Here is a 24,334-nt window from a genome sequence, read left to right as displayed (position 1 = left end):
ACTGGATTTCTCTGCTAGGGCCATCTTCTAGTTTGAAAGAATAGAGTCAGGTAAGAAAGGGCTTAGTAGTATATGGAGGAGAAAGGTGGGTAGTAATCACATTGCTGTTAGGCTTCCTGCCTCTTCCTGATGATTTGTAGAGTGGGATGAGCATGTAGACAAGAGGCAGCTTTTGTAGCAACAAACATATTTCCAAGGGAGACTGTAGCTGCTGCATGGGGAAAAAAGGACCCAGTGACCTTTCTGAAGAAGTTGAGTCTTCTTGTTCCAGGGTGCAAGTGAAGCTTGGGAAATGAGATTCCCTATAGAATAAAAGAGACAGAGTCTGAATTTTGGGCCCAATAGAACTTTATGGGATGATGGAAATGTTCTACACTGTCCAGTAATAGCCACTAGTGAGTTAGCACAGGCCTAGGCTAAAGCTTTTGAGAGAGGCTTTTATGCAGATTTATCACAAAGTGTCCTCAGATTCATTCAACCTTAGACTATAAAGTGAGGAAGTGGGAAGAGAAGCATGCTATTGTTATTCTTCTCCTAGCATTTTTCCAGCCCTCCACCTGGAACAGAGTTCCTTTTATAGTTCCTGATTTCTAATTAAAAAGCAGCATTTTACAGTGTCTGCTGCCTCCACTGCGCCCACTGAGGCTGGACATCACCAGGAGCATAGTGTCATTTACTAGTGCTGATGACACCAGATCTTGGTGTTAACAGCTTGTACATTACGAGTAAGCTTGTTGACTCATTCAGTTTCATTCAGTCGCTCAGTTGTGTCCGACTGTTTGCAACCCCATGAATCGCAGCACACCAGGCCTCCCTGTCTGTCCATCACCAACTCCTGGAGTTTACTCAAACTCCTGTCCATCGAGTCGGTGATGCCATCCAGCCATCTCATCCTCTCTTGTCCCCCTCTCCTCCCGCCCCCAATCCCTCCCAGCATCAGGGTCTTTTCCAGTGAGTCAACTCTTTGCATCAGGTGGCCAAGTATTGGAGTTTCAGCTTCAGCATCAGTCCTTCCAGTGAACACCCAGGACTGATCTCCTTTAGGATGGACTGTTACTCATTATGGTATTAGAATTTTCTAGGACATGTTTGGCATAAGCAATTGCTAGGTGCCATATTTGCCAGTTCCCACAAATTTATAGGTGCTTATAAATCATGGTAGATGAATTGGGAATTCTCAAATGTAAGATTGTTTTAAAATTTAGTTGGTTCTTACAGACCCTTTCCTAATTAGTCAGAAAGACCACCAATACATTTTACCTAATTTTTTTTAGTTTGTTCTTGAATAGTTACCAAAGGAAATTCTTACCTTGATGTCTGTACTATACTAAGCAGTGCCTCTGTTCCAGATGGATAATGCACAGGACCTGCTTTCCTTTGGTGGACTTCAGGTGGTGATCAACGGGCTCAACAGTACAGAACCCCTGGTGAAGGAATATGCGGCGTTTGTGCTGGGGGCTGCCTTTTCCAGGTGAGCAGCATGGATGATCATCACATTGGCCAGGATCCTTTGGACCCTTCAAGTGAAGTCTAGCTTTACTCTTGGCCTGATGGGCCTGGAGGAAGGATATGTTTGAACTCATGCACATCTCTATCCACAGCTTAGTGTAATCTCATTGAAACTAGAGTAAGAATTTGATTCTGCCTTTATTCTAACTAGATAAGAATTTTCACCATTGTTGTCACCATCTGTGACTCTCTCTTCCCCCTCATATTATATTATGAACATTTCATAACATATTTTAGGTCACATTCTCTGTTTTAGTCAAAGCTGATTAGAAGTTACACCAACCATAAATAGTTGAGAGGGAGGGGAGTGAATTCCAAGAGTTGATCCTTTTAGCAGAGAAGCTTCATCTGGTGATGAATAAGTGATGAACCTGACCAAGGAGGACCTTTTGGGGGGAGATTTGCCTCCCTCTGGTTGCCTGAAACCAATCAACATGCCACCAGGTTATCACACTCTCTGGGTTGAGAGTTGTTTAAATTTGAGTTAGTCTGGCTTATGCTCGAAGACTGACCAGGTGAAGGAATGAGCATCTCCAAAGGGTAGATGCAGAAAGAGATAGGAGCACCGTATCATTATACTCGCCTTAAAAAGGTCAAAGTGTCTTCAAGCTGCAGTTGGTCCATTGGAGCTACAGTTTGTTCCATTTTTGAAAGTCTGTTCGTAGGACCATTTGTTCTTCTACAACAGGAACCATTATTTGAATTCTTGCTGTTAGGACATGTGTGGTGCCTATTAAGGGTTACCTTGCTTGCTTGCCAGGATTGTGATAATGTAGAAGGGCTATTTTGAACATTACCATTGGACTCTTTGTTTTGAAAAGATTTCCTTTGCCTTTCATCTATGATTATCTTTATTTAATCAGAATCTGAGTCTGATACTCTCTAATTTTAAAAGACTTAGCTATCTTTCTTAGTAAATTGAGAGGCAAAATTAGGAAAGCCAGAAGAATTGTTGTAGGTGAGATGCTGGGAGCACTGCAGGCCTTTGTTTCCCTTCTTGCTTACCTGCCCCATCTTTAAGCCCTGCTTGTCTGTGGACTCCAGAGCATACATCTCTTGCTGTCATCGACCAGAGCCACACAGGAAAATCACTGCCTGTGCATCTACTGGAAAGGTGAAGAATCTATAAATTTGTCATTGGTAACTGTGATTTCAGCCCTGCACAAGTTAAGATCTTTATCCTCATTAGACTTTAGAGGCTTGAGAACTTACTGAAGTTCACTTTTTGTTTCTCAAGCTATGAAATAATTGATTCACACATTATGAACCTCTTTTCCCAGACCCTTTTTGGAACTCTCTGTAATCGTCAGTACTTTCTTTGTACTTTGAATGTGAATTGATGATTCTGTGTGTACTTTGCCATTGCTTCTGGAAACACATTTCATGAGGGAAAAGAAACGTCTTGATGTCACACCTTGGTTTAGGGGAGCTAAGTGACTTGAGAAGCTTGCTTTGGGCCTGCTTAGCAGGCCATAACTCATCTGGAGGCTGTGCCAATGTGTGGTGTTATTAAGACTTTTCCATGATTGTATTAGTGTAAGACTGTGTTAACATTTATGCGGCATCACTAAAATTTAAATAGAGATAAATATAAAATATTGCAATTTAGTGTTTTGGTGGCAAGAAAACTGCCATATTCAAAATGTTCTAGCTGGGATTTTGATGGCTCATTGGAGGGCAGTTACAGTGACAGCATGGTATGGTGCCAGAGCATTTGGAAGCCAACAGCAGGCTCCTGAACACCATGAAAATGTAAGTGTTTTATGCAAAGAGGAACTTGATGCAAGGTAAGAATGTTTCCATGCAGAGGCAGGTTTCAGTGGTCTAGTCTGATATTCATTATTTATTCCTGGTGTCCTAAGTATTGCTTCTGCAGCTTCCTACCTGCCCTCAGCCTGCAGGTGAGTACTCACATAACACACATGTATGCATACATGCACACACAAAGTGATTGGATCAGCTCTTCATTTGTCAAGAGGGCTTTCAAGGGGTAGTGAGCATGTTGGAATCATGGAGTCTCATGGTTTGGGAATCTTATTTAGAGATCATTCCTTCCAGTTTTCTGCTGATGAGCAAAAACATAGCTCATTCAGTCCAGATGTTTGACTATTTGGTAGACCACTGGTACCTACAGTCAGAAAATCTAGGTTCAAGTCCAGTTTCTATCATTTCCTGGCTATTTACCTATAGGCAAGTGATTTCACTTTTCTAAGCCTCACCTTTTTCATTTGTTATCTAGAAACAATAATAGGTTTCCTTTGCATCTCATAAGATTGAATGAATATGGAAGAACATAATATACAATAAGTTCTGCGAAGTGCTTATAACGCACCTGTCAGTGACATGGGGTATAACATCATGGTGTTCATAGTGTGTCCTTTTTACTTTATCACTGTGACTCGGAGTTAATGTGTTTCTTTTGTTTTTACAATGCAAGCCTTTGTCTTCCTTATTTTCTCTTCTATTAAGTGCCTACCTTCTACCACATATATCTGTTGGTGTCAGTCTTGCTGCTTCATGAGGGTATTTGTTTGCCTGCCTGGGTTAATTACTTCATAAGACCTCCACAGACATTTCTGTAGATGAAGAGATCTCTTCTGTGGTGTTAAATGGGAAGCAGTTATTCCAAGATCAAGAAGAAAGAGTTTACATAAACATAATTGATGTGGCCACTCAGTGTTACATGATCACTGAAACAGTTTGTTCCGTTATTTAAATATTATTCACACTTATTATGGGTCATGCACATTCATTTTCAGCTGCCAGTGTTTTTGTTGGCCCATATGCAAGGCAGGTCAGGCTCTTGCATAAAAAGATATATAGAAATAGGGTGGCAGGAGTCTGATGCCTTTGGCATCTTTATTTTTCCTTCCCTCCCTTTCCTTCCTCCTTCCCTTTCTCCTTTCTTCAAGTCACATATTTTCAGTGGTCTTTCTATGACCTGCTTTCATCTTATGATGGCACCTCAGTCACTTTTGGTGTCCACTGTCCATGAGTTCTTTTATGCATATGTTTGAATTATTCAATTACATTGGCTTATAAATGCTCACTATATGCAATCCTTTTTTCATGAACTTATGCATAGTGTAAAAAGGGAGGTATGTGTGCTATCAGTCATAGTGCAATTATGTTCTCTTATGATGGATCCCTGGAATAGGATTACACTCTACCCTGTCTTTGATGTCTTCATTGGACCCTCCTTAGGAAATACTGGGTTACATACATCTCTTTGTAAAACTCACCCCACTGCTGACCTTCACCCTCTCACCCTATGCTTTGTTGGTTCTCTAATTTTCCTAGTTGTACTCCTCCCACGAATATTTTACTAATTAATTTTAACCATTTGGCCAGTGTCAAATCATTGTGTCCCATTTCCATTTGTTGGCCTCCAATTTCCAGATTTCTTTCCTGCTATCCTTCATGAATTTCAGTGCTTATCTGTATTAGCTCTGTCTTTCCTGACTTTTTTTTTCCCATTTATTTTTATTAGTTGGAGGCTAATTAGTGGGATTTTTGGGGATCATTTTCATTGACCTTTACCTTTACTGCTGTCATCCACTAGATATCTTGAAATTGGTTTCCATTCCCCCCCAACATTTCATGTTCTCTGCCCACTTCCATCATCTCTTCACATTTTCATCTCTCCTCTTAAGTACAGTTCTTAGCCTTGTCATGATCTCCACCCTCTGCACATCCTCCTTTTCTCCCCTTTGCTATCAGTGTTCTTCACTGTCTTGCTACTCTCTAGACTCCTTCCTTTTAGCCCACAAATGTTTGATTACTTAGCCACTGACCCCTGCCAGCCTTCCCTTCCAAACTTCTTGAAAGATTAGACAGTTAGGGATCCAATAAGTGCACATGAGATACAATCCCTGAAATGGTTCAAGAGTGTTTTGTCTTTATTGACATCTCCATTAACATCAACAATGTCAACCACTACTTTCCTTTGGAAAATTTACTTCTCAGCTGCCATGTAATTGTGGTTCCTAAGTTCTTGAATGTCTGTAATTAATTACTCCATCTTCTTTTGTTTTTATGGCAACATTATCTTCTCAGTATCTCCTGACTACAGCCATTTACCAAAATTTTTATGGCCTTGTCACTATTGTCTCTTCATTTTCTCTACCAATGGTCCTACCTTTTCCCATGGTTTCAAATTCTACCTCATTGTGAATAACTCCAGTGTCTAAGCCAGCCTTTTTTCTCAGGTTCTTTCCTCCATTTCTATCAGACTGTGTCATTGCACATCAAACTGAAAGAGAAGAAAATGGAATTCATTTTTGTCTACCTCACAAGGTAGGCTTTTCTTCCCACTTCTCTCTATCTGTTCTTGGCCTTATGATTGTCTTTGTTACCAAAGCTTGAAACTTTGGAGTGATATTTGAGTCTTGTTTCTCTCTAGTTATTTACCTGGTCACTGAGTCCCGTGGATTTTTTTCCCCCACAATTATTGTCTTCTAAACAATTATTTCATTTTTATAAATCTATTTTAAGGAACCTTGATACTGTGAGGGCAGCAACATGTTTAGGGAGGGGACTCCCTCTCCCAGTGCTAGGAAATGATCCCTGAATAGTTTAAATCAAGCATGGCAATCCCATTTTCTGTGGATGTAGATTGATTTAGAGGTAAGCATTTGACCCAGTTCTGGACAATAAGACATAAATAGATGTTTGCTGGAAAAGCTTCTGGGAAGGATTTTGTTCTCTTATAAAGCTGTTCAAGCTGGTTTTAGAAAAGGCAGAGGAACCAGAGATCAAATTGCCAACATCTGCTGGATCATCGAAAAAGCAAGAGAGTTCCAGAAAAACATCTATTTCTGCTTTATTGACTATGCCATAGCCTTTGACTATGGATCACAATAAACTGTGGAAAATTCTGAAAAAGATGGGAATACCAGACCACTTGACTCTCCTCTTGAGAAATCTGTATTCAGGTCAGGAAGCAACAGTTAGAACTAGACATGAAACAACAGGCTGGTTCCAAATAGGAAAATGAGTACATCAAGGCTGTATATTGTCACCATGCTTACTCAACTTATATGCAGAGTACATCATGAGGAACGCTGGGCTGGATGAAGCACAAGCTGGAAAGAACATTGCAGGGAGAAATATTAATAACCTCAGATATGCAGATGACACCACCCTTATGGCAGAAAGTGAAGAAAAACTAAAGAACCTCTTGATGAAAGTGAAAGAGGGGAAAAAAAAAAAAAGTGAAAGAGGAGAGTGAAAAAGTTGGCTTAAAGCTCAGCATTCAGAAAACAAAGATCATGGCATCCGGTTTCACCACTTCATGGCAAATAGATGTGGAAACAGTGGCTGACTTTATTTTCTTGGGCTCCAAAATCACTGCAGATGGTGACTGCAGCCATGAAATTAAAACACCCTTGCTCCTTGGAAGGAAAGTTATCACCAGCCTAGACAGCATATTAAAAAATAGAGACATTACTTTGCCAACAAAGGTCTGTCTAGTCAAAGCTATAGGTTTTTCCAGTAGTCATATATGGATGTGAGAGTTGGACTATAAAGAATGCTGAGCGCTGAAGAATTGATGTATTTGAACTGTGGTGTTGGAGAAGACTCTTGAGAGTCCCTTGGACTGCAGGGAGATCCAGCCAGTCCATCCTAAAGGAGATCAGTCCTGGGTATTCATTGGAAGGACTGATGTTGAAGCTGAAACTCCAATACTTTGGCTACCCGATGCGAAGAGCTGACTCATTTGAAAAGACCCTGATGCTGGGAAAGATTGAAGACAGGAGGAAAAGGGGACAACAGAGGATGAGATGGTTGGATGGCATCACTGACTTAATGGACATGAGTTTGGGTAAACTCCGGGAGTTGGTGATGGACAGGCAGGCCTGGCATGCTGCAGTCCAGGGGATCGCAAAGAGTCGAACATGACTGAGTGACTGAACTGAACTGAACTGAAAGACAAAGATAGTAAAGAGACCTTGTCTACTTCTTACTACCTCGATTACAGTTGTTGGAGTAACAGTTGTTGGAGCTACAACTGTTGTTGGAGCTACAGCTGGCTTAGACCAGTGAGAGGAGATACACAGGAACAAAAAGGCAACATGCTGAAGAGGATAAATGAGGGGAAAGAGAAGAATAGCTTCTTTATGATACAGTTTAGCTACTATACTGGTTTTAGAACCATCTATTTACATACTTTTGTCATGAGAGTTTTTTTTTAAGAGATTCTGTTAGTCATTGTTCTGTTAATTGCTTCTAAACATATTTGAATTAATAAATTTTAAATATCTGTCTCAGATCTTTAAAATTCCTTGCTTCTTCATAGCACTTATCTCAATTTGCAGTTAAATATTTGTTTGATTACCTGTTAAATGATGATAAACCCTGTTAGTCCAAGGGATGATAGAATTCATTTTCTATTTTAATCTTGCTGTTTCCCTAGTGTATAGCAGGACCTAGCATTGAGTGCTAGGAAGTAATAATGAAGGAACTAAAGAATAAAGTGACACCTAGGAAATGAAGTGTTTTTCAGATAGCAAATGAGGGCAGAGTGGAGAATGCTGTCTCTATTAATGATGCAATAGTAGATGGTTCAGATTTCTCAGTTCAGTCACTCAGTCATGTCCAACTCCTTGCAACCCCATGGACTGCAGCACACCAGGCTTTCCTGTCCATCAGCAAGTCCCAGAGCTTGCTCAAACTCATGTCCATCAAGTCAGTGATGCCATCCAAGCATCTCGACCTCTGTCATCCCCTTCTCCTCCCGCCTTCAATCTTTTCCAGGATCAGGGTTTTTTCCAATGAATCAGTTCTTTGCATCAGGTGGCCAAAGTGATGGGGCTTCAGCTTCAGCATCAGTCCTTCCAGTGAATATTCGGGACTGATTTCCATTAGAATTGAATGGTTTGATCTCCTTGCAGTCCAAGGGACTCTCAAGAGTCTTCTCCAACACCACAGTTCAAAAGCATCCGTTCTTTGGTGCTCAGCTTTTTTATGGTCCAACTCTCACATCCATACATGACTACTGGAAAAACCATAGCTTTGACTAGACAGACCTTTGTTGGCAAAGTAATGCCTCTGCTTTTTAATATGCTGTCTAGATTGGTCATAACTTTCTTCCAAGGAGCATGTGTCTTTTAATTTCATGGCTGCAGTCACCATCTGCAGTGATTTTGGAGCCCAAGAAAATAAAGTCAGCCATTGTTTCCACTGTTTCCCCATCTGTTTGCCATGAAGCGATGGGACCAGATAGCATGATCTTCATTTTTTGAATGTTGAGTTTCAAGCCAGCTTTTTCACTCTCCTCTTTCATCACAAGGCTCTTCAGTTTCTCTTTGCTTTCTGCCATAAGGGTGGTGTCATCTGCATATCTGAGGTTATTGATATTTTTCTGGAAGCAATCTTGATTCCAGCTTGTGCTTCATCCAGCCTGACATTTTGCATGATGTTCTCTGTATATAAGTTAAATAAACAGGATGACAGTATACAGCCTTGTCTAACTCAATGAAATTGTGAGCCATGCCGTGTCGGGCCACCCAAGATGTATGGATCATAATGGAGAGTTCTGCCAAAACGTGGTCCACTGGAGAAGGAAATGACAAAGCATTTCAATGTTTTTGCCTTGAGAACCCCATGAACAGTATGAAAAGGCAAAAAAATATGACTCTGAAAAATGAACTCCCCAAGTTGGAAGATGCCCAATATGCTACTGGAGAGGAGTGGAGAAGTAACTCCAGAAAGAATGAAGAGATGGAGCCAAAGCAAAAACAACATCCAGTTGTGGATATGGCTGGTGATGGAAGTAAAGTCCAATGGTGTAAAGGACAATATTGCATAGGAACCTGAAATGTTAGGTCCATGAATCAAGGTAAATTGGAAGTGCTCAAACAGGAGATGGCAAGAGTGAACATCAACATTTTAGGAATCAGTGAACTAAAATGGACTGGAGTGGGTGAATTTAATTCAGCTGACCATTATATGTACTACTGTGGGCAAGAATCCCTTAGAAGAAACACAACAAGAGTCTGAAATGCAGTACTTGGGTGCAGTCTCAAAAATGACAGAATGATCTCTGTTTGTCTCTAAGGGCAAACCATTCAGTGTCACAGAAATCCAAACTATGCCCCAACCACAAATGCTGAAGAAGCTGAGGTTGAATGGTTCCATGAAGACCTACAAGACCTTCTAGAACTAACACCAAAAAAAGATGTCCTTTTCATCATAGGGGACTGGAATGCAAAAGTAGAAAGTCAAGAGATGCCTGGAGTAACAGGCAGGTTTGGTCCTTGGAGTACAAAATGAAGCAGGACAAAGGCTAACAGAGTTTTGCCAAGAGAATGCACTGGTCATAGCAAACACCCTCTTCCAACAACAGAAAAGATGACTGTACACGTGGACATCACCTTATGGTCAATACCGAAATCAGATTGATTATATTCTTTGTGCCAAAAGTGGAGAAACTCTATACAGTGAGCAAAAACAAGACCGGGAGCTGACTGTGGCTCAGGTCATGAACTCCTTATATTCAGACTTATATTGAAGAAAGTAGGGAAAACCACTAGACCATTCAGGTATGACCTAAATCAAATCTCTTACGATTATACAGTAGAAGTGACAAATAGATTTAAGGGATTAGGTCTGATAGAGTGCTGAAGAACTATGGACAGAGCTTTGTGAGATTATACAGAAGGCAGTAATCAAAACCATCCCCAGGGCAAACAAAGGCAAAATGGTTGTCTGAGGAGGCCTTACAAATAGCTGAGAAAAGAAGAGAAGTGAAAGGCAAAGGAGAAAAGGAAAGATATATCCATCTGAATGCAGAGTTCCAAAGAATAGCAAGGAGAGATAAGAAAGCCTTCCTCAGTGATCAATGCAAAGAAATAGAGGAAAACAATAGAATGGGAAAGACTAAAGATCTCTTCAAGAAAGTTAGAGATACCAAGGAACATTTCTTGCAAAGATGGGTACAATAAAGGACAGAAATGGTATGGATCTAACAGAAGCAGAAGATATTAAGAAGAGGTGGCAAGAATACACAGAAGAACTATACAGAAAAGATCTTCATGACCCAGATAACCATGATGGTGTGATTACTCACCTAGAGCTAGACATCCTGGAGTCTGAAGTCAAGTGGGCCTTAGGAAGCATCACTGTGAACAAAGCTAGTGGAGGTGATGGAATTCCATCTGAGCTATCTCAAGTCCTAAAAGATGGTGCTGTTAAAGTGCTGCAATCAGTATGCCATCAAATTTGGAAAACTCAGCAGTGGTAACAGTACTGGAAAAGGTCAGTTTTCATTCCAATCCCAAAGAAAAGCAATGTCAAAGAATGTTCAAACTACTGCACAATTGCACTCATCTCACACACTAGAAAAGTAATGCTCAAAATTCTCCAAACGAGGCTTCAGAGTGAACCGGGAACTTCCATATGTTCAAGCTGGATTTAGAAAAGGCAGAGGAACCAGAGATCAAATGACCAGCATCCGGTGGATCATAGGAAAAGCAGGAGAGTTCCAGAAAAACATCTGCTTCTGCTGTATTGACTGTGCCAAAGCCTTTGACTGTGTGGATCACAACAAATTGTGGAAAATTCTGAAAGAGATGGGAATACCAGACCACCTTACCTACCTCCGGAGAAATCTATATGCTGGTCAAGAAGCAACAGTTAGAACCGGACATGGAACAACAGACTGGTTCCACGTTGGGAAAGGAGTACAAGATTGTATATTATTGTCAGATATATCACCTTGACCCTTTAAAAATCTAGGGCTGTATAGTATGTATGTAGCAACACTCCCCACTCCCAACCCCCAACCTTTCCACACAGCTGAAGGCCCAGAAAATAGAAGGTTAGAGGTGGGATGCAGTCACACATTAGAGATGCCAGAATTTGAATAAAAGTCCAAGTGCTATTCCTAGTACTAGTTCTGACCTCTTGACTCCATGACCCAATTTTTCACACTCCTCCAGATGCAGGGAGATGCTCAAAGCATTTTGTATCTCATAAATTAACCAACGTATTAACCAGGTTGGCCCACGCAGTTCGATAGCCTTATAGCTTTAAAAGCTGCATTTGAAGTCTTATTTCTTTTTTTAAAAGGCAATTAATGACAAATGGAAAATGAGAGCTGAGCCTGACCAGGGTACTGAAGAAACAAAGGGTTCATTGTGGGGAGGGAGGCACCACTTTGCTTAATGAACTTGTCCTTTCTGCATTTCTTTTGAATCTCTCTCTCTAATATTCTCCTGCCTCCTCCAGATCCTCTATGGGGCTGCTTTCAGATTTTTTCATTATTGACTACCTCCTCCTTAATTTCTTCACTGCATAACTCCAATCCACAAAGTTCTTTCCTCTCAACTTCATTAACATTTGTTGTCTGGACTCCTAAACTGTCTCATGCAACTAATTATCTGCATTGGTCAATTCTTTTCCTCTGTTTCTCCAATAAAACCGAGCTTCTTGAGAGTGAAACTGGTATCCAAGCCTGTGGTAACCACAGCACTTTGTAGAGGGTAAGTTTCATGTAGCTGCTTAGAGCATTTCATGGTACAAACTAAATGGTCCAACACAAAAGCTGAAATCACCAAAAATCAGTGGGAGTAATGAAGCCACAAGGAACAGAGAAGTTTTTTATTTTCTATTTTGTTTTGTTTTTCCTCCAGTGAGTGTGTATTACATTTGTATTTAAAATTTATACAATAAGTAGCAAAACAAAGTTGGAAGACTTCTGTATCTAGCATATGATGATTAACATTTCTCAAAAAGAATTCTTGGTTCAGAAAACCTGAAGATGCTGGATCTGTAACATATAAACGTTTCCTTAAACATTGCTCAATTTAGCTGTCAAAAACACTTTAGTGCTAATGCTTTGAATTCCTAAAGGGAAAATAACATATTCTTTATGTGGTAGTCCTGCAAGAAATTGAGAGAAGTTCCAGAGACACAAAATCTAAGAGATATGAAACGCTGGAAGTTACATCTGTTATGAGAACACTTGTTTCCTAGTGGCCAAGATCACTTGGTTTCAACAAGTGTTAAGTTGGGAGACAGGAGATAAAAACTTGAGCCCTTGAAAAGGAGAATTAGAAAAATGAAAATCTTCTACTTAGAAAAGGCATTTTGGCTTTGAATGGAAGGTAGAAAAATTTCCAAAGAAATTCTTCACCCTTGAGTACTTTTGGGCTGGAAATCATGTTCTTTTTGTGCTCTAAAAATCTCTAAGCTGAGAATTTAGTCTAAAACAGTCTCAATAAATAATAAAGTGGAAAAAATGTTTGCAAATTAGATTACAGATATAACATTAGTATTCCAATATATATAAAGAGTGCCTAAAATAGAGAGTAGGTACATTAATAACCCTATAGAAAAATGGGATAGGCACACACTGTTTGCAGAATAAAAGAAGTGTAAGTGACTTAACCATAGGAAGAAATGCTCAGCCTCACTCATAAGAAGAGAAAGACCAGTTAAAACTACACTGAGATACCGTTTTTCACCTATCAGGAAAGCAGAAGTCCAAAAAAGTAGATAGTATATTCTGTTTGTGAAGCTGTGGGGAAATAGGCTTTTATACATTGGTGGTAGAATTTAAAAATAGCACAACCCTTACAAAATGAAATTTGACAGTAGCTAACAAAATTGCACACATATATTTACCCTTTGAAATATTATTCCTACTTTTAGAATTATGCCTCTAAAATAATACAGATAAAGATATGAAAAGACATATGTATGCACAAGGTATTCACGGTAGCACTATTTGTAATAGCTAAAGAGGGGAATCAGTCCAAACGTCCATCAGCAGGGAATAGATGGAATAAATTATACTATACCATAAATTGTATCATTTATTCCATGGAGTGCTGCAGAGTTGTAAGAAAAGATTTAGGAATGTTAATGTATAATACAGAATGTCTATTGTGATATTTCCCAGGATATATTGTTAAATGAAAAAAAGTAGAGAAAATTATGAATAACTGCTATTAAGCATGCATATGTGCTTATGTTTTTTTAAAAAATGAAGGATAAATGGTTGATATAGGGAGAGGGACTGCAATCATGCAGAAATTTTATGTAATTTTAAAACTCAAAGTAATTACAAAAAGTTATTTCTCATAAAAATTGAGAACAAAATGAAACAATTGAATCTAGTTGTCTATAGAATTGGTGGGATAATCACACAAGGAAGAACTATTTTATGTGATTTTACAATCCAGTAATTTAACTATACATCCCAATTTGGCTGTGTTTTAAAGACAAAGGTATCTGTGAAACCTTTCAGAAATCTTATTGTTAATGGAAATGTTAGTGTTGTTTTTCTGAGACTGTTATGTGTGTTGTGGGATAAAGCAGATGAATATTTATGCTGGTTTCTCTGAGAGCTAGGATTTTCAGCATGACAGAGGGGAAATACTGATGTAAAATTGAATATTGAGTAAAAATCCCTCTTAGTCCTGATTTTGGATTGAAAGTATTAGCATGATTTCATGATGAATTTTTTTCTTAGAAAATGTATTTGTTAGCTCTGTCCACTGAAAGGATCTAGAAAAAAAGATAAAGCTAGTAGCAATGATCAACTGGGCCTCCTAGATTGTATTTTCTATTAATAAATAACATTTACCTCTAAAATAGCATTTTCATTAAAGGGAACTCTGATTTCACATTGGCTCATTTCAAATCTGGAGTAAAACGTGTGCAAAATGATCTTGGATGTCTTGTCATAATCAGAAGCAAGATCATTCTCAAAGACTACTTGGGTCTTGTGTAAAGGACTCAGGATTCAACTTGAAAAGGTTCCCAGTGACCATAGATGGGACTCTAGGAATTTCAAGATGGGTAATAACTGCAGTGAATTGAAGCAAATATGTTTAAATCATGATATTTTTGAACAAATTTTAAACCTCTTCGGTAATTTTTGGAGAGTGCTGGGTAGGGAACCAATTCATAATCGAAAGTAACAAATAAATAGAAACAATAAAGCATTTTATGTTTATCTCTTCTTTCCAATATGAGCTGAATCTCTGCATACTCAACTAGTTGAGGGGAAGTTTTTATTTTTATTGCGTTACAATGTTGTGTTGTGTTCTGCCATGCAACTGGAATCAGCCATAACTATGTATATATCTGCTCCCTCTTGAGCCTCCCTCCCACCCCTCCCCCTTTAGGGGAAGTTTTTAATAGAGAAATCAGAGGTAAAAAAGGAAGAGTGTTGCAGTTAGAGTACTGCCATCCTGTAACCTTTAACAAACTGATGGATCTTGGTAATGACCGTGAATGGCTGCAAAAGAAAGGCAATCAAACATTATCTGCCTTGTTATGGATGATGTGGTACATATCCAGTTATCCTTTTTTTTTTTTTTTTAATTTTATTTAGGCTTTGCTAGGTATTCTTTGCTGCTCCAGCTTTTCTCTAGTTATAGCGATGGTGGGGAGAGCTACTCTAGTTGCAGCGCTTGGACGTCTCATTGCGATGGCTTCTCTTGTTCTGGAACAGTGATCGTGACCTTATAAACAGTATCACAAAACATACATGAAAAAAGGTATCATGAGTAAAGACAGCAGAAACAATCAGACCTGTAACTACAGAGAGTGTAATTTCAAGGGTATAGTTTGTAAAGTAAGTCTTTTAATACATTTAAAGAAATAAAACATCTCATCAAAAGTATGAGAAAAGAATAACAGACTGTCAAAAATGACATCCAGAAAGATTTTAAAAAGAGCTAAATAGAACTTCTAGAAGTAAAAAATATGACAATTGCAGTTAGGAATTCAGTAGATAAGGCAAATAACTAGTCAAGACACAGCTGAAGAGTAATTAAGTGAACTGGAACATAGACTTAAAGAAATTACCCAAAGTGTAGCATGAAGAGACAGACATGGAAAAGTTAAAAATGAAAAAATAGTAAAGACATGGGGAATAGAATGAAAAGGTCTGACGTGAATCCTAGGAGAAACGAAATGTGGGAGAAGCTATATCTTTTAAGAGGTTTGGCTGATACTTTTCCAGAATTGATGAAAGACAATTCATGTATGATTCATTAATATCCTACTGCATCCCAAGCCGAGTGATTAAGAAAAATTGCATTTCTAACATCATAGCAAAACTATAGAAAGCTGGAGTTATAAAAACAAGAGAAGTAACACATGAGCTACAAAGTAGTAGGAGTGGTACTTGGAAAAAAGAGGAAAAACAGCTGTGCCGAGAGTACTGTTAGCCCAGTTGCTTGGCCTGAGAATGAGGCTCCAGTGCCCCTTTCCGCAGTTCCAGACAGTAATGGCCATCACAGTCCCATCATCTGTGATACTTCTTTCTTGGTCCTTTTAGACGGTCCAGATTCAAGGAAGAATCCACCATGCTCCCTAAAGTTCAAGGTATTTCAAGTCTGCCAAATTATTGCTAAGTGTCTGTTCTTGGGCTGAGGTTACTGGAAAGAAAGTAGTTTCTCTCTGAGGAAAGAGAAGGATGGAACTACAGAGTCTGATGAGGAGGCAGCCAGCACGAACTTCGCTAACCATCTCATTCCTACTTCTTAACTCCTACCAACCTCAGTTTCTTTCTGTTTTTATCTTTCTAAGTGTTATATACAGTTGAAGACCTTTTCATAATCCTTTTATTTCCCTTTCTTCTTCCCTGGGTAACCATTGTTCTCAATTTTGAGAATATATATCTGGTTTTTTTTTTTTTTTTAGTTTATCATATATATGTGTTCATATCTGTGTGTATATATGTATGTTTATATTTAAACTTTTGCAAGTCTGACAGCTGTGAAATGATATCCTGTCCTTTTTATTTCACTCTTCCATGACTTATATAAAGGTTGAATACATCCACCCCCCCATAATTGGAGTCATACTGTTTATACTGTTCAAAAATTTCCTTTCTCCCCACTCTCCTTTTTTTGATGAGTGCATTTTTTGTTTTTGTGCCATCAGGGTTGCACTTTTTGGAATTACTTCTTCATACCCTTTGTCTGGTTTTCCATTGAGTCTTCTGTTTGTTGTTTAGTTTTCTTCCAAGAAGCAAGCATCTTTTAATTTCATGGCTGCAGTCACCATCTGCAGTGATTTTGGAGCCCAAGAAAATAAAGTCTCTCACTGTTTCCACTGTTCCCGCAAGTATTTGTCATGAAGTGGTGGGACCGAAGGCCATGATCTTCATTTTCTGAATGTTGAGTTTCAAGCCAGCTTTTTCACTCTCCTCTTTCACTTTCTTTTTTTTTTTTTTTCCTCTTTCACTTTCATCACGAGATTCTTCAGTTCCTCTTTGCTTTCTGCCATAAGGGTGGTGTCATCTACATATCTGAGGTTATTGATACTTCTGGCAATCTTGATTCCAGCTTGTGCTTCATCCAGCCCCACATTTCGCATGATGTACTCTGCATATAAGTTAAATAAGCAGGGTGACAGTATACAGCCTTGACATACTCCTTTTCCTATTTGAAACCAGTCTGTTGTTCCACATCCAGTTCTAACTGCTGCTTCTTGACCTGCATACAGATTTCTCAGGAGGCAGGTAAGGTGGTCTGGTATTCCCATCTCTTTCAGAATTTTCCACAGTTTGTTGTGATCCACACAGTCAAAGGCTTTGGCATAGTCAATAAAGCAGAAGTAGATGTTTTTTCTGGAACTCTCTTGTTTGTTCTGTGATGCAACAGATGTTGGCCATTTGATCTCTGGTTCCTCTGCCTTTTCTAAATCCAGCTTGAACATCTGGAAGTTCTTGGTTCACATACTGTTGAAGCGTTGCTTGGAGAATTTTGAGCATTACTTTTCTAGTGTGTGAGATGAGTGCAGTTGTGTGGTAGTTTGAACATTCTTTGGCATTGCCTTTCTTTGGGAATGAAAACTGACCTTTTCCAGTCCTGTGGCCACTGCTGAGTTTTCCAAATTTGCTGGCATATTGAGTGCAGCACTTTCACAGAATCATCTTTTAGGACTGAAATAGCTCAGCTGGAATTCCATCACCTCCACTAGCTTTGCTCATAGTGATGCTTCCTAAGGCCCACTTGACTCTGGATTCCAGGATATCTGGCTCTAGGTGAGTGATCACATAATTGTGGTTATCTGGGTCGTTAAGGTATGTTTTGGATAATTCTGCTATGTATTCTTGCCACCTCTTCTTAATATCTTCTGCTTCTGTTAGGTCCATACCTTTTCTGTCCTTTATTGTGCCGATCTTTGCATGAAATTATATCTATCCTTATACCAATCTCATATTATTTCCATTACTATAGCTTTATATGTTTGTTTCTCTATCAGATGAAATAAATCCTTTGTTCTTATTCTTTAAAATCACCTTGAATGTTTTTGGCCTTTTACTCTTCCATGTGGATTTTAGACACACTTTGTCAGGGTCAATAAAAACTATTTGTTTCCATTAAAGTAAATTTACAGATTAATCTGTGAGAATCAGCATAATTATGAAATTATGTTCCCATCTATGAACATGGCTTGTCTTTTCAGTTTAGTTCAGTCTAGTTGCTTAGTTGTGTCAGACTCTTTGCGACTGCATGGACTGCAGCACACCAGGCTTCCCTGTCCATCACTATCTCCCCGAGCTTGCTCAAACTCATGTTCATTGAATCGGCGATGCCATCCAACCATCTCATCCTCTGTTGTCCCCTTCTCCTCCTGCCTTCAATCTTTCCCAGCATCAGGGTCCTTTCCAATGAGTTAGTTCTTCACATCAGGTGGCCAAAGTATTAGAGCTTCAGCTTCAGCATCAGTCCTTCCAATGAATATTCAGGACTGATTTCCTTTAGGATGGACTGGTTGGATCTCCTTGCAGTCCAAGGAACTCTGAAAAGTCTTCTCTAGCACCACAGTTCAAAAGCATCAATTCTTCAGTGCTCAGCTTTCTTTATGGTCCAACTTTATCTTTCCAGGTAGATGTTTTTAAATCTTTTAATTAAGATATGTAATCTTCTACTTAAATACTAAATATCTTTTGTTATCCTTAAGTACTTTACAGGTTTTGTTATTGTAAATAAGATTGTTTTCAACTTTTCATTTTCTAATTTGTTGTTGCTGATGTTTGATTTTGTATCTAACAAATTTGCCAAAGTCTTATCTCTTCTAATAGTTTGTGTTTCTTAGTAGTTCTTCCTAGACAGTCATGTCATTTTAAAATAACAGTTTTTGTTCTTTTTCATCTTTATCCTCATTTGTTCTTCTCTTATTATAGTTTTTAGCATCTTTAATACAGTGTTTATTAAAATATTAATAGGAGGCATTCCTGTCTTGTCTTTAGAGAGAATGACAGTATTTTACCATTAAATGTGATATTTATTATAGGCTTTTAATAAGCTAAAAAATTCTCTCAGTTTGCTGGGTTTTTTATCATGAATTTGTATTAGATTTTATTGATAATTTCTTTTATCTATAGAAGTGATTGTATGATTTTGTTTCTGTTCATTCACTGATAAGATTAATTGCATTAGGAGTTTTTCTACTATTCTACATGGCTGTGATATATTTTTATCTTTAATGTTCTGTTTGACTTAGCTTTTTACTCCTTAATTTAGAATTTTAAAATTTATGATTATAATTGAGGTTGGTCATATGATTTTTTTTTTATTATACTAGTCTTTTTTAATGAGAAAACATTTGTTTTATTCTTATAGTAAGCCTTAATGCTTAATAATGATCTAAATGTGACCTTGTCCTTAAATTAAGGACTTCGTTGTTCTTGTGGATTACAAAATATAAACTTTACTATTTTCACTATTTATTTATTTATTTTTGACTGCGATGTTGTGGCATGCAAGTTCCCCAACCAGGGGTTGGACCTGTGCCCCCTCTAGCTGAAGCACAGAGTCTTAACCACTGGCTGCCAGGGAAGTCCCTGATTATTTTTATTGAGATAGATATTAGGACTCCACAGACAAAGAGCTCTAAAAATGCTTCCCCCCGCCCCTAAGTATCTCATTTTAATGAGAGAATACTATCAAAACCAATCAGATTTATATAAACTCAGATATGTTGTTCAAGTATAAATGTAGAGAAAACTATGAAATTGAAAAGAGTTATCAGAGCTTACTATAAAATTTTACTTGACGTAGGTAAAAGGCACGATAAGCTCAAATTTTAGTGTTTGTCATACTGTTCTTATATGTTTTGTATAAAGCTTATAGAGATATCATAAAAGGGTATGAAATGCTTTCCTTCCCTTTCTAATGTCTGGAACATTTTGTTATCAGTTCCATAAAGTCTTGATGAAACTTATCTGTAGAACCACCTTGCTTGGCACTTTTTTGTGTGGGTAGATTTTTTTTAAAATTTCATATTCAACTTCATTAATATTTAAGTCTCTTTAGATTTTATATCTCTTTTTAAAAATTTTTTATTAGGGTATGCTGTCAGGGATACAGCAGAGTGAATCAGTTATAAAGTTCCATAAAGTCTTGATGAAAGTTATCTGTAGAACCACCTTGCTTGGCACTTTTTTGTGTGGGTAGATTTTTTTTTTATTTCATATTCAACTTCATTAATATTTAAGTCTCTTTAGATTTTATATCTCTTTTTAAAATTTTTTTTTAAAGTTCCATAAAGTCTTGATGAAACTTATCTGTAGAACCACCTTGCTTGGTACTTTTTTGTGTGGGTAGATTTTTTTTTAAATTTCATATTCAACTTCATTGATATTTAAGTCTCTTTAGATTTTATATCTCTTTTTAAAAAATTTTTATTAGGGTATACTGTCAGGGGTACAGCAGAGTGAATCAGCTACCATTGTTCAGTTGCTAAGTCATGTCTGACTCTTTGCGACCCCAGGGACTGCAGCATGTGAGGCACCTCTGTCCTCCACTGTTTCCTGAAGTTTGCTCTAATTCATGTCCATTTAGTTGGTGATGCTATCTAACCACTTCATCCTCGGCCACCCCCTTTTCCTTTTGCCTTCAATCTTGCCCATCATCAGGGTCTTTTTCCAGTGAGTCAGCTCTTCATATCAGGTGGCCAAAGTATTGGAGCTTCAGCAACAGTCATTCTAATGAATGTTCAGGGTTGATTTCCCTTAAAATTAACTAGTTTGATCTCCTTGCAGTCCGAGGGGCTCTCAAGAGTCTTCAGTTACACATATGCATATATCCACCTTTTTTTAAGATTCTTCCCTTGTTTAGGCCATTACAGAGTATTGAGTAGAGTTCCCTGTGTTATACAGCAGGTTCTTATTCATTTTCTATTTCATATATAGTAGTGTTTATATGTCAGTCCCAATCTCCCAATTTATCCCTCCTGACCCCTTAACTGCTGGTAACATAACCACAAGTTTGTTTTCTACATCTGTGACTCTACTTCTGTTTTGTAAATAAGGTCATTTGTACCACCCCCCCCCCCTTTTTAAAGATTCTACATATAAGTGATATCATGTGATATTTGTCTTTCTCAATATGATTTACTTCACTCAATATGACAATCTTTAGTTCCATCCATATTGTTGTAAATGGCATTATTTTGTTCTTTTTCATGACTAATATTCCGTTGTATATATGTGTACACATCTTCTTTATCCATTCCTCTGTTAATGGACATTTAGGTTGTGTCCATGTCATGGCTATTGTAAATAGTGCTGCAGTGAACTTTGGGATACATGTGTCTTTTCAAACTGTTTTACTCCGAGTATATACACAGGAGTAGGATTGCTGAATCATAATGGTTGTTTTGTTTTTAGTGTTTTAAAGAACTTCCATACTGTTCTCTGTGGTGGTTGCGCCAACTTACATCCCCAGCAACAGTGTAGGAGACCTCCTTTTTCTTTGTACGGTCTCCAGCATTTATTGTTTGTAGATTTTTTGATGATGGTCATTCTCACTGGTGTAAGGTGAGACCTCCTTATCGTTTTGATTTGCTTTCTATCAAATCAACTTTCTATCAAAGTTTTGAGTCAACTTTGGTCATTTCCCATTTATATTTCATTTAACTTTTCACATAAAGTTGTTGAAAGTATTACCTTGGGGGTTTAAAAAAATTAAATTGGTTACATTGTGTTTTAGTTGTAGCATGTAGGATCTTTGTTGTGTCATGTGATATTGTTCACTGTAGCACATGGCTTCTCCAGTTGTGACTTCAGTAGCTGTGGCATGTGGAATCTTAGTTCCCTGACTGGGGATCAGACCCATGTCCCCTGCATTTCAAGGTGGATTCTTAACCAGTGGACCACCAGGGAAGTCCCCACCTTAGGATTTTTTACTTTTATCTGTACTGCATCTACAGTTAGGTTTCCCTTTTCATTCTTAATATTATTTATCTGTGCTTATTTCCTTTTTAACTTGGCCAGTCTTTCTAGAAGTATATCTTCTGATAGTCTTTTGGCTTTGTTAATCCTTTTTTAAAAACCTTTGTTTTTTTATTTATTTCTGCAATTAACTGTTATTTTCATTTATATACTCTCCTTGGGTTCATTCTTTTGGTGACTTTTCAACTTGAAAATAATACAAAGTTTTTGTTTTCCCTGTAACACCATTTTAGTTAAATAGTCTGTAATTTATATTATGGTTATTTTGTTAGCTGTTTTTTTTTCCCCAGTAAGTTACATGTGTATTTTCCACTGTGCAGAGGGTCCACACCCCTAACCCGTGGGTTGTTTGAGGGTCAGCAGTACAGTGTTTCTTTCTCTATATTTGTGTATGTATGTGTGTATGTATGTAGTTTGCCTTGTGATCAAAGACTATGGTCTGCCTGGTAATGATTCTTCATTATTTGCTGAGATTTCCTTTGTTGTTTGCCAGGTGGTTAGTTTTATGAATATCCTGTAAGTGCTTCTGAAGAATAAGTAATTTATTTGATGGATACATGGATATATGTAATTTTTTTTGCTTTATATACTTACATATGTGAATTTAATTTTACACATAAGGTGTTCATGTTTCCTGTTTTCTTACTAATATATGGCTAGCTTTGCTTTCTTTTCTGAGAAGTTAGTAATGAAATCTCTTTTTCTGATTATTTTTCTTCCTATAATTGTTCAATTTTTGTTTTGAGTTAAGGTTGTTAAATGTATATAGATTCAGGATTCTTATAACCTCCAGATGCACTGTACCTTATGTCAGTATGATTATTTTTATCCCTAAAAAGTCATTTTTGCCTTGAAGTCCATTTCATCTGATATTTATATATCTACCAACTTTCTTTGCTGTTAGCATTTTCTTGGTATATCTTTCTCCATCCCTTTTCTTTCAATATTTCTCCCATAGTATTTTGGATATATTTTTTCTTTATATAGCATATAGCTAGATTTTGTTTTGTTAATTCAGTTAAACACATTTGCTTTTTAGTGGGTGAACTTAATACAGTCCCTTTTATTGTGATTTATTGACATAGTTGGATTAATTTCTGCTATTTGTTTCAGTGATGACCTTTAACTTTTCAACATGCTTGATTGGGCTCCTGAAGTGTAAGGTTTTCTTTACCTCCTCTCAAACAATTTAAGAACTGTTAAGAATGCTTTAATTCTGAGTTCTCCATTCTCTATGATTTTGTTGGCTAATATTTTATTTCCAACTTGTTTTTAACCAACTTTTTAAAGTAGTCATTATTAACATAATCAGTGCTAATATTTTACAGTTCATGCTTGTTGATATTTACCTATATGTTTTTTGATTCCTTTGCCTACTTTTTCCTTCTGGAGATCAATTTCTCAAGTTATTCTTTCATCAGATGTTGAGCTGGTAAGGTTTTTGAGATTTTCCTGAAATTGTCATCCTTTTGCTCTCCTTGAATGATACTGTATCTAGTTATCCTTCTGGTATCTGTTGTTATTGATGGAAAATCTATTGCCAATCTAATAGATGTTCCTTCTGTAGGCGATCAGTTTTCCCTTGATTGTTTTAAGGTTTTTCAGTTGTATTTAATTATTAGCCAGTTTTACCCACTCCAGTACTCTTGCCTGGAAAATTCCATGGATGGAAGAGCCTGGTAGGCTACAGTCCGTGGGGTCACAAAGAGTCGGACACAACTGAGTGACTTCATCTTCACCATTATATATCCAAGAATTTATTTTAATTTATCCTGTTTGGCTCTCAATATGCTATTTCAACCTTTAGATTTCAGTTGTGGAAATTTCCTGATTTATTGTCATTTCCTGGTTTGTTGGCTTTCCCCTATACTCACTTTTCTCTTCTCCCTCATCTTTTATTAGGATTATATTGGACTGTGTGTTTTTAACGTCTCTTAACTGTTATTTCATATTTTTCATCTCTTCATCTCTTGTGCTCTTTCTGAATGACTTCTTCCACTTTATTTTCAAATGAATTGATTCTCCAGTAGTGTCTGATGTGTTTATTAGATCCATAAAGTTGCAGTTTAAATGGTTATATTTTTCATTTCTAGGGGTTTTCTTTTTGCTTCAGTGACATCGAAAAGTTTTGATATGTATTACTTTAAGGAAGTGTTCATTCAAAATATTTTAAAATTTTAATTATGACTTGGTTCATGATTTATATTTAAGTGTATTTCTTTTGTGTGTGTGTGTGGAGCAGAGTTTTATTAAATTAAGAAAAGGGACAGAGAAAGCTTCTGATATAGACATCAGAAGGGGGATGGAGAATGCCCCCCTCACTTGTGTTAGCAAGGGAGTTATATACTTTTTAATTAGTTATTACAATAAATCGAAAGAATGTCTGGAGGTTGTAAAGATCTTACTAGACCCACTCCCATAATTTACATTTTAAGATAACGGGATTAGCCAGAAGGTTTTCAGAAAGGAGAAACTGTCCTCAAGCAGGATACATTGTTATTATATAATCCTTGGTGATTTAATTGCTAAGTAGAGTGTCTGATTCTTATAACCCCATGGACTGTAGCCTGCCAGTCTCCTCTGAATACTGAAGTGGATTGCCATTTCCTTCTCCAGTGG

General features: G+C 37.5%; 1 protein-coding gene across 12 annotated transcripts in view; it reads left to right on the top strand.

Annotated features, from left to right (window-relative positions):
- SIL1 (SIL1 nucleotide exchange factor) overlaps positions 1 to 24,334 on the top strand; it is a 246,115-nt gene that overhangs the window by 160,697 nt on the left and 61,084 nt on the right. For all 12 annotated transcript variants that reach the window (XM_070465454.1, XM_070465455.1, XM_020908409.2 and 9 more), the window contains one exon: positions 1,350 to 1,471. In XM_070465454.1, the coding sequence (XP_070321555.1) occupies positions 1,350 to 1,471 (122 nt within the window). The remainder of the gene's footprint in view (positions 1 to 1,349; positions 1,472 to 24,334) is intronic.

The sequence above is a fragment of the Odocoileus virginianus genome, chromosome 3, assembly GCF_023699985.2.
Source record: "Odocoileus virginianus isolate 20LAN1187 ecotype Illinois chromosome 3, Ovbor_1.2, whole genome shotgun sequence".
Classification (NCBI taxonomy): Eukaryota; Metazoa; Chordata; class Mammalia; order Artiodactyla; family Cervidae; genus Odocoileus; species Odocoileus virginianus.
The sequence above is the reverse complement of the archived record's forward strand: the minus strand, read 5'-3'. Positions and strand labels throughout refer to the sequence as shown.